This window comes from Mytilus edulis, chromosome 14, assembly GCF_963676685.1.
Source record: "Mytilus edulis chromosome 14, xbMytEdul2.2, whole genome shotgun sequence".
Taxonomy (NCBI): Eukaryota; Metazoa; Mollusca; class Bivalvia; order Mytilida; family Mytilidae; genus Mytilus; species Mytilus edulis.
In genome coordinates, this window is record NC_092357.1 from 55,037,853 (window position 1) to 55,049,760 (window position 11,908).

Here is an 11,908-nt window from a genome sequence, read left to right on the forward strand (position 1 = left end):
TTCTTGAAAAATATACCATGCAGTTATCCTTGTGAAGCATACAATGATACGTTTTATTCTCAGAACAAGATATCTATTATTATTGGACAGTAATTTGTATCTGTAAACTTCTCTCTTGCTTTTACTTCTTCCGCCTATGTCAATTAATCCTCTGCCTTTATAAGATCTGATTTATCTGTTGGACTGGGTCACTTCATTCAAGTCCCTTCTGTGTCATTGATTTAGTAATCTTTAATTTGTATTGGGAATTTATCAGTTTCCGAAATAGAAGTGTAATTGTCTGTTCAACTGATAGAATCAGATTCATTTATCTTCCTATAAATACAATTGTTTCTAAATTTCATTATTTGGATGGTATTTTTTTAATCTTAGAACAAGTTTTACTTTTAATAAAAGGAGAGAGCCAGAAAGAAGTTTTGTCCTATCTGTTGATGATATTTCCAAAATCTTCCATTTTATCTCTTCATATTATTACTACCAAAAAACTGTTTCTAAATTTCATTATTTGAATGCTATTTTCTTATTTTCTGTAAATTATGATGCAGTTTGGATTAAATAGAAGGAGATGAGCTGAGAAAGATGACGTTTTGTCTAGAATCTTTTAATGAAATTTTTCAAATCATCCTGAACATGCATGAAATATTTGCCACTGTACATTTACCATTCAACAATCAATCAATCAATATTTATCGGTAACAATGAAACAATTATGAGTTCAAAATACATTTATAACTTCACATGACTGAATGGTTTGCCTTGGTCTGTCAGTCTGTCATCTTTTCTATCCATTCAAAGGTCTAAAACATTTGTTGGAAATCATTCAGTTTCTAATTATTATGAATGATTTGGAACTTTATAAATTGATGTAAAATTATACACTTTAAAACATTTTCAGATCTGCTAGGCAATCACCTGTTAGGTACTTTGACCTTTTTGAGGGGGCAGGACCTTTTTCAAGGCGTCTGGATCAGGTGTTTTTAAGCTCTGGATTTTGGGATTCAGATCCAGATACAGAAATTCTTTTTTCTAATTTCGAAATGTCTGGATTTAAATTTTTTTTACCTTGGGACCTCAGGATTTCATGTTTTTAAGGCTGGGATTTTAGGATCAGGACCCCTCCGACCCCCCCTCATTTATATACCAATTGGATATGAAAGTTTTCATCAATGCTTATCAAGAACAAGATGGACCTTAAATGTAAAAACTCTTGTCACTACAACTCTTTTGGTATTGTTGCAGAAATTGGTGCAGTACTCTTTTCATTGCATTGGATTCCTCATCTATTAAAGAGAAATGTAATAATATCATTGTCATAAATATAGCATTAACAGTTCCTGGCTAAAATGATTCTCTTTAAATTCAAATTATTCCCAAAACAAAACTTGTTATGACACATGTTTGATAAACTGCAAAACTTGTTCTATTAACTACCTTAAAATGATAAGAATGTACAAGTTGTTAAGAAATTGATTAACAGTGCTATTTTAACACTGTAATTTTTGTAAAGTTTTATCTTAAAGCCTAAAGATGCAGTCAGATCATTTACAATTAAATGTTGATTGATTTTGTATTTTGACATTTGGCGAGGTCTGATGCTAATTTAGCAGTTTACCGATTTTTTATTCCTTCGGTGGAGTATGTTATTTAAGCAGGAGGGTGGGAAAACAGTATATACTTAGTAAAGTACCAGTTTTAATTGTCTTCAATTGGAATGATGCCATTATTTCTTTGAACTTATCCTGACAATCGTCAATTTTGACTGTCAAGAAAGCAGATGTATTCAATAAAAGTGATTAAAAAATGGGGTAAAAATTCATCAACATCAACAATGGCCTTCCAGGAACTGTCAAGAAGAAGAATTGCAATCTAAGCTAATTTTTTAACCTTGTTTTCAGTAAAGATATGTTTGTTTATTGTTGGTTATCGTAACAATGGGCGGTGCTAAACTATTTTTCTTGTAATAACTTGAGAACTATTAATTTATCATCATGTTTTTTTTACAAATTTAAGTTATTTTAGATAATCATTATACCTAAAATTTATGCTTCCCTTTTTCCTACAAAAAAGGCCAAAAGATTGCTATGTTGAAAATGGTCATTGTTACACCATCTAGAAGTCCAAAAAACAATGTACAATTGACTTAAATGAGGACAAATTGTTACCAAGTGTGAGACCAAAGAATTGTAATACATTTTGTATTTGCATATTTATTTTATGGACATTCAAATTAACAAAGAACTCAACATTTTGTCATATGGTAAATTCTGATAGCTGAATTAATATTTGATTAGTTGCGACTGTAACAACCACTCGACATCCAAGGAAACATGACATTCACATTTTTACATCATGTTTTACTCCTTCAACATCACAAATGATGTTTTATGTACTGCTTCAATGCTTTTTTAGCTCACCTGGCCTAAAAGGCCAAGTGAGCTTTTCTCATCACTTGGCGTCCGTCGTCCGTCGTCCGTCGTCCGTCGTCCGTCGTCGTCGTTAACTTTTACAAAAATCTTCTCCTCTTAAACTACTGGGCCAAATTAAACCAAACTTGGCCACAATCATCATTGGGGTATCTAGTTTAAAAAATGTGTCCGGTGACCCCGCCAACCATCCAAGATGGCCACCATGGCTAAAAATAGAACATAGGGGTAAAATGCAGTTTTTGGCTTATAACTCAAAAACCAAAGCATTTAGAGCAAATCTGACATGGGTGGAATTGTTAAACAGGTGAAGATCTATCTGCCCTGAAATTTTCAGATGAATCAGATAACCCGTTGTTGGGTTGCTGCCCCTGAATTAGTAATTTTAAGGAAATTTTGCTGTTTTTGGTTATTATCTTGAATATTATTATAGATAGAGATAAATAGTAAACAGCAATAATGTTCAGCAAAGTAAGATTTACAAATAAGTCAACATGACTGAAATGGTCAGTTGACCCCTTTAGGAGTTATTGCCCTTTATAGTCAATTTTTAACCATTTTTCGTAAATCTTAGTAATATTTTACAAAAATCTTCTCCTCTGAAACTACTGGGCCAAATTAATCCAAACTTGGCCACATCATCTTTTGGGTTAGTAGTTTCAAAATGTGTCAGGTGACCTGGCCGTCAAACCAAGATGGCCGCCATGGCTAAAAATAGAACATGGGGTAAAATGCAGTTTTTGGCTGATAACTCAAAACCCAAAGCATTTAGAGCAAATCTGACATGGGATTAAATTGTTTATCAGTTGAAGATCTATCTGCCCTGAAATTTCCAGATGAATCGGACAACCCGTTGTTGGGTTGCTGGCCCTGAATTAGTAATTTTAAGGAAATTTTGCTTGTTTTGGTTATTATCTTGAATATTATTATAGATAGAGATAAACTATAAACAGCAATAATGTTCAGCAAAGTAAGATTTACAAATAAGTCATCATGACTGAAATGGTCAGTTGACCCCTTTAGGAGTTATTGCCCTTTATAGTCAATTTTTAACCATTTTTCGTAAATCTTGGTAATCTTTTACAAAAATCTTCTCCTCTGAAACTACTTGGCCAAATTAATCCAAACTTGGCCACAATGATCTTTTGGGTTAGTAGTTTGAAAAATGTGTCCGGTGACCCGGCCATCCAACCAAGATGGCCGCCATGGCTAAAAATAGAACATGGGGTAAAATGCAGTTTTTGGCTTATAACTCAAAACCCAAAGCATTTAGAGCAAATCTGACATGGGGTAAAATTGTTTATCAGGTCAACATTTATCTGCTCTGAAATTTTTAGATGAATCGGACAACCCGTTGTTGGGTTGCTGACCCTTAATTGTTTGTTTTAAGAAAATTTTGCTGTTTTTGGTCATTATCTTGAATATTATTATTGATAGAGATAAACTGTAAACAACAATAATGTTCAGCAAAGTAAGATTTACAAATAAGTCAACATGACCGAAATGGTCAATTGACCCTCTTAGGAGTTATTGTTCTTTATAGTCAATTATTAACAATTTTCATAAAATTTGTAAATTTTTACTAACATTTTCCACTGAAACTAATGGGCCAAGTTCATTATAGATAGAGATAATTTTAAGCAGCAAGAATGTTCAGTAAAGTAAGATGTACAAACACATCACCATCACCAAAACACAATTTTGTCATGAATCCATCTGATTCCTTTAATATTCACATAGACCAAGGTGAGCGACACAGGCTCTTTAGAGCCTCTAGTTTTGTTAAAGTAAAAGTATTGTCAATATAGTGGTTCAGCTAATTTCATGCATGTTATATAAAAAATAAAAATAGAAATGAAATCAGATAATAACAAATATAATTTGATGTACCGTACTATATATGAAGGTTGCAGTGTCAGATCCAGCCATTTTTAAAAGGGGGATTCCAAACACAGGATAAAAGGGTGGGGGGGGGGGTGGGGGGTTCCAATTATATGTCCCCATTCAAATGCATCGAGTCAAGTGTGGACTAACTAACCAACAAACATATTATATTAATGTCATGACTACCCGGTAATGTACGATAATATGAAAATCAGTTAGACTATACATTGGAAAGAGACGAACAATCATTTCCATGTCTTTATCATGATCTAATTAAAAAAATAGACATACCAAGGATTTTCAGAAAAATGCTTTGAATATACTGAGATAAAAAAAAGAATAAATAAATCATCATCTAGCTAGCTGGCTTTAAGCTTCTTGCAATAAAAAAAATTAAATGTTATATTTGCAAAATCCTTGCTGCAAGCTTTAGATGAGCATACTATTTTATTCTTGCATGCATGCAGTTTGCTTGCAGAAAGTGCTACTATAGTCTGCAAGCATGCAATTAGCATCTTGCATTTACAGAAATTAAATATATGATGTTTCTTGCTTGTGGCATGCATGCACCGTTTAAGCATGTATCTAAACCCCTAACGGGAGGGATTGTGCCTCAGATATTCATATGATGAAGACATAATCTTTCAATCAGTTTAATTGAGGTCTGGAGCTGGCAGTTAACTGCTAGTTAAGTCTGTTGTTATTTATGTATTATTGTCATTTTATTTATTTTCATTTGTTACATCTTCTGACATGGGACTCGGCTTCTCTTGAACTGAATTTTAATGTGCGTATTGTTATGCGTTTACTTATCTACATTGGCTAGAGGTATAGGGGGAGGGTTGAGATGTCATAAACATGTTAAACCCTGCCGCAATTTTGCGCCCTGTCCAAAGTCAGAAGCCTCTGGTCTTTGTTAGTCTTGTATGATTTTTAATTTTAGTTTCTTGTGTATAATTTGGAGTTTAGTATGACGTCCATTATCACTGTACTAGTATACATATTTTTTAAGGGGCCAGCTGAAGGATGTTTACAGGTGTGGGAGTTTCTCACTGCATTGAAGACCCATTGGTGGCCTTCGGCTGTTGTCTGCTCTATGGTTGGGTTGTTGTCGCTTTGACACATTCCCCATTTCCTTTCTCAATTTTATCACTTAAGCATTCTACAAGTATACAGTTTAATATGGGATAACTGATTGTACCTGGAACATACTTCTTCTGAATTAGAGTAACATCTGTGAAGTGCAACATTTAGAGAGGCTGATTAAGGGGGACAAGACAGGGGACCCAAACTCCCCTTTATGAAGCTACATATATTATAAATGCAAGTATCAATCTAAATGTTGGCTAACAGAGACCCCCTCTTTCCCAATTTTTGCAAGATATTCATGGCATGGTAGGCATTTACATGAAAAAATGCCCCTATGCAATCCTTACAGAATACAATTGAACACAACAATGAAACATAATTTACCAAAAATACCCCTGTGAAGACCAAAAAATGTCACTAAACCTGATATGAAAATAACCTGATATTATACAATATAATGAGGGTGTACTCTATTTCTTGTCTTGTCAGATCTAATTTCCTGAATTCGATATCCTAAACAGCAAACAAGTTGACATTGAAAGATCAAAATAGAATGTCTGTCAAACATTAAGTAATGTTTCTACTATTTTGATAATCTATTGATTCCAGAAGCCGTCTTGGAATTATTTAATCAGAATCTCTTGGAAGACCACTCTAAAGTGTTGATTTTGACAGTTTCAGAAATGTCTTAAGTGTGATCTTATCATTCAGAATAATAAAATAAAGTGTGAATGTTATTTGTTGTGATGCAACATTACTGGAGGTCATTGTTTTTATATTAAATGTCATTTATAAGACTTTAATTGTCTCTTTTAGGGAGTTTCTTTGGAGTTTTGTTTTTCATTATAAAAAGTAGGATCAGTAGATTGTGAAAAAGACCTTATTTTATAGAGTTAACTTAAATAGTTCATTGCTTTTTTTTCGTGATTTTAAGGTTTACAGATTTAGTTTCATTTATAAATGAGACAAGAAAAGTCTTCACTGCTATACTCATTACCGATAAGAATACTCCCATGCCACATAGGGGTGGCTGGGATTGAGTGTTGGGGAAATTGTCCCAAACGTTTAGAATATTAGAGGCAAAAAGGGGCCAGAACAAACATTTTTCTAGTTCTTAAGACAAGAATGTGTTAAAGTTTATAGAACTCTCTGAAATTGTACATTTCATGAAAAGACATTCATCTCCCAAATTTAAAAAAATGGGAGGGACTTTTTAGGGGATTTTTTTTTCAATTTTAATAGGGAGGGGTGGTTCATACTTTTTAGTTCACTTAAGTCAGTTAGCTTTGGCCATCACTGGGTGTCCCTCCCTTGTAAACTATTTCAAAGACCTTATCCTCTGAAACTAATGAACCAATTCCAACCAAACTTAAGCTGAATCAGATATTCAAGGGCTCCTTGTATAATTAGTTTGTGTTTTCTAATTTCTGTTTTGTCAAAACATATGGCTGCCATGAATAAGAATAGAACAATGGGGTAAAATGCAGTTAGTGGCCTATATCTCAAAAACTAAAGCATTTAGAGCAAACTGACAACCAATTTTTGGGTTATTGCCCCTAAATTGAAGAGTTTGAATTGTTTTACATTTTTTGTTTCAGGACTTTTATAATAACTGACTATGCAGTCTGGGTTTTACTCATTGTTGAAGATATAAAAAAAGAAGAAGTGGTATGATTGCCAATGAGACAACTATCCACAAAAGACCAAAATGACACAGACATTAACATCTATAGGTCACCGTATGGCCTTCAACAATGAGCAAAGCCCATACTGCATAGTCAGCTATAAAAGGTCCCGATAAGACAATGTAAAAAATATTTTGGCATGGGCTTCAAATTTGTCTCATAGGTTAAAGTTTTAGGTCCTGGTAGTTTTTGATGGAGTTGAAGTCCAATCATCTTGGAACTTAGTACAAATGTTCCCTATTATATAATCTTTCTAATTTTCTGCTTAGAGTTTTTACCCATTTTCACTATCCACTAAACATAGAAAATGATAGTGCGAATGGGGCATCTGTGTACTAAGCACACATTCTTGTTTTTTATAGAATAGACTGTTGGATTTCCTGTTTGAATGGTTTTACACTGGTCATTTTTGGGGCCATTTATAGCTTGCTGTTCAGTGTGAGCCAGGTTTTCATGTTGAAGACTGTACTTTGACCTATAATGGTTTACTTTTAAAAATTATTACTTGGATGGAGAGTTGTCTCATTGGCACTCATACCACATCTTCTCATATCTATTGTCACGAAATGAAAAGGTTGGAACAATTCAATCATGTTATCAGGAAGACTTGTTTGAATTGTAAGTAAGAATTAGGTATGAATACTTCCATCAGAATGTCTGGGTTCTCTACACATTGTTCTTCATGATGTCTAACTCACCTATTTGACTGCTTTTTTTTCAATTTCAAAATTGCTTTGTTATAATTTCTGTGTCAGATTTTTATGCCCCACCTTCATTAGTAGAGGGGCATTCTGTTTTCTGGTCTGTGGGCCTGGTCCGTTTTTCTGTCGATTAGTCCCGCTTCAGGTTAAAGTTTTTGGTCAAGGTAGTTTTTGATGAAGTTGAAGTCCAATCAACTTGAAACTTGAGTTGTCGCATTGGCACTGACATACCTCATCTTCTTATATCTATATGAAAGGGGGATAGGGTACAGAGATGTATATTGGAAGACTGCTGACTATTCAGTATTAATTTTTCTCATTGTTGAAGGCTGTATGATTGCCTATACTTGCTTACATCCATTTCATTTTAACTTTAGTGGATATTTGTTTTTCATTGGCCATCAAACCACATCTTCTTAACTTTTAAAGGAGTAGGTTCAGTAAGACCCCTTTTTGGCCCCAAAATATAGAAGTTTTACAAAATTGTGAAATTGTAATATTTTAGTTATTTATTTGAAAGTAGAAATTGCTTCTGGTACATAAATATAAGCTGTTTTTGACAATACAATGTACATATATTGTATATCCGTCTTAAATGAAAGTGGCCACATTCGTGTTCATTCATAATATTGAAATGTAAGTTGTATTTAATGATAATACATAACATATATAAAGGTTGAGGATGAACACGGATGCGGCCACTTTAATTTTTGACAAAAACCATCCGAAAAGTGACATTTTTTTGCATATTTGATAGATTTTTCATATTTAAGCTGGAATCGGAGCGTTTTTAATGACTCAATCAGTTAAAATCTTTCACAAAAATTAATCAAATCAATTGAAATAGGCACTTAAAAAGTGTACAAAATCTTTCGTCAGAAAACCTGAAATTTGAGGCCAAAATCAGCTCTTACCGGACCTACTCCTTTATCTGTAATACTAGTAGATGACCCAAGAGATTATATATACATGTATATATAGATAATATCATATAGTCTTTAATTTGTAAAATTAAAAATTTTGCATTTCAGATTTTATAAACAAAAGCTGTTTTATAATTTCTATCATCATCACCATCCCTTATTATACTAGATACAATCATAATTCCTGTTTCTCTGTCAATGTCTATTGCATACAGAGGAGGGTTGATTCCGTCAGCCTCTGATAGTATTGTCTTACAGGTTTTACCATCTGGTGATACTACTACAACTCTATTGTTGTCCACAGAAACGACATAAACAAAGCCATTCTTGTCTAGTGTTATTCCTCGTGGATTGCCAATATCATCGTGCACAAATGTCCAGAGAGGATCTCCACTACTTTTATAGCAACAGACTTTGTTTTCCATAAAGATGGTACCATAGATATTTCCTTTGAATAATGCAACTCGTTTTGCCCCAACTCCTTCTAAGATTGTTTGAGACGTATCATTTAGATTAACTATTGTACTTTTCTCATAACTGCTGACGACCAACAATTGACCATCACTTGCTACTGAAAAACAGTAATGAGAAATGTTAATTGATTGTGAAATTTTATTTTTTTCTACATCCACCAATGCTATCTGTTTATTTATTAATGTGACAGCAACTGTATTAGTTCTGACGAAGCAGAAATCATATGAGTATCCTGTTAATTGTAGTACTTCTCTCATAAACATGCCATCATTACTGAACAGCAGTAGATTACTTTTATCATTGTACAGGGTATCAAGAATTAAATATTTACCATCAGGTAATATTCTACAGGCTGTTATATTAATATTCTTCCTATCTTGTGGAAATGTCAGATGTCTTAAGAAGGACGGCTTGATTTGTTCAATTGTAGGAGTAGCATGAACTAGGTACTGTGCTTGATCTTTTCTTACTGCCTTAAGTTGAAGAGTAAATGGGCTGGTACTTTGCAATTGGCTCATCTGATTGGCTTGTGTTTTCAGTTGTTGTAGTAAAGTGTTCATCTTAGATTTCAGCTTTGATTGCTTTGAATCAAGGTCATGAAGTATTTCTTGTTCTAATTTGTTTAAGAAATCATCTATGGACTTCCTCATAGATCGTATTTGTTCAGCAGCTTTTGTTTTTTGTTCAGTACTTGTATTAATTCTACTATTCAGATATTTTATAATCTCTTCTAAGTTTTCCTTTACATCCTTCAAATCTTTTTCAAAAAGTTGAACTGAGGCAGATGATTTTACTTGCTTTAGGACATCTGACAGCGGTTTCATTTCTTGACATTTTTGGTGTTTATCTGTGATGCACGTGACGCAGCAGGGACAGGCATGGAAAGAACAGTACAGTTCATACTTCTTCTTGTGATCTCTGCACTGGCTACTAAGATCTTGCATAAATTTGGGAAGATTGTGGTAGTCTTTTGTAGACATTGTATTGTGGGCTTTAGATGATCTTGACTTCTTGTGATGTTTTTCACAATCTGTACAAAGGAACACCTCACATTCTATACACCACCTGACAGCTTCTGTAGATGTTCCATCATCATTACAGAGGGTACAATAGTCTGTAACTAAGGAGGCCATATTCTCTCTTTATTTCTGAAATTAAGCAAAGAAAAAAGTAAGGGTTTAAAAAAAACAATCAGCTACAGCAGGAATCAATTTGATCAAAAGCGAAAAAAAAATAAAAAGTTGTACAAAATGATATATTATAACAAATAAAGCATGACTTTTAGAATGTTAGTCTTGTAATGTCTATCATATGAGCTGTGTCTGATTGAAATGGACCTCATGCAGATTAGTATCAGTACATCTGTTTATGTATTACTTAAATGGTAAAAATATTTGTGCACAGTCTGTAACTATTTAAAAAATTAAAATGATAGATACAAAACAGACCAACATTGTTCTTTTATATCGTATCTGAATAATCCAAAATATAATAAAAACGTAATGAGAATAATTTTACTATTTTTGCAATATCATGTGCCAGATAATGGCACTTATGACACCTCCTCTTTTAAAGGTAATTATGTGAAATATGTGATTTGTTACCTCCCCCCCCCCCCCCCTATAATAAGTAAACATTTTTGAGAATAATTGTTGAATGCAAATACTTATAATTGTTTTATTTACAGGGGCATTAGCTGTCAAATTCATGTTCACGGATTTGACTCAAATTCTCATATTAGATTTATAACAATATAAAAAATTATAAAACAACAATTTACAGGGCATAGGCATGATAATATGTATCTTTCATTCGATAATATGTTCTATTGAGATGACCCAAAAAACAAGATGATATCATAATAGGAACCTAAATCTAAAAATTTAAGATATATAGACCTCATGGAAATGTTTTTTTTTGTGTTTGATTTCAATTTTAAGGATAAACAAAAGTTAATTTTGGATTTTCCCTGTATAAGAATGATTTTTTATACGCCCATTAAAATTTTGATGGAATGTATTATGGTATACAAATGTCTGCTGTCCATCTGTCTTTCCAGCGTAAACATGTCGCACCGTAACTTGAGAATGACTTATCCAAATTTCATGAAACTTTACATAGTTGTTTCTTATGATGGTCAAACGATCTGTATTCTTTTTGGTGAAAATAAGATTAAAAGATTTTGAGTTTATATGGGACTTTGTGACTAAAACAGGGGTGTTTATTGCTTAAAACTTTTCACACTTCTTTGTTATATAAATGTCAAGATGTGTATACTTTTTGGTGATGATTCAAAATTTTGTTTTTGAATTATTGAGTGTTTTGTAAAAATAGGGGAAGGGGGTTTTCACATGTCGCGCCATATCTCAAAAACGATTTATGTCTATTGCTTAAAACTTTACACACTTCTTAGTTGTATATTAATCTTAAATCTGTATACTTTTTATACGCCCGTCGTCGACGACCGTTGTCCGTCCGTCCATCCGTCCGTCTGTCCGTCCGCCCGTCCGTCGTCCACACTTCGGACAATAACTGAAAAACACTTTCACCAATTTCCATGAAACTTTGGTGAATTGTTTATATCTATTGACGTAAGCTCCCTTTCGTTTTTTTTTTTAATTTCAGATTTTAAGTTTTAAATTTATGGGGCTTTATTTATAAAAAAAGGGGGGATTTTCAACACTTCGGACAATAACTCAAAAAGGCTCTCACCAATGTCCATGAAACTT

The 11,908-nt window shown here is 33.2% G+C and overlaps 1 protein-coding gene across 1 annotated transcript; it reads right to left on the reverse strand.

Annotated features, from left to right (window-relative positions):
- Window positions 1–8,809: 8,809 nt before the first annotated feature.
- Window positions 8,810–10,312, reverse strand: LOC139504311 (uncharacterized). The gene has a single exon (XM_071294378.1). It carries the CDS (start codon window positions 10,310–10,312, stop codon window positions 8,810–8,812), a length of 1,503 nt encoding a protein of 500 aa, XP_071150479.1.
- Between the last annotated feature and the right edge of the window lie 1,596 nt (window positions 10,313–11,908).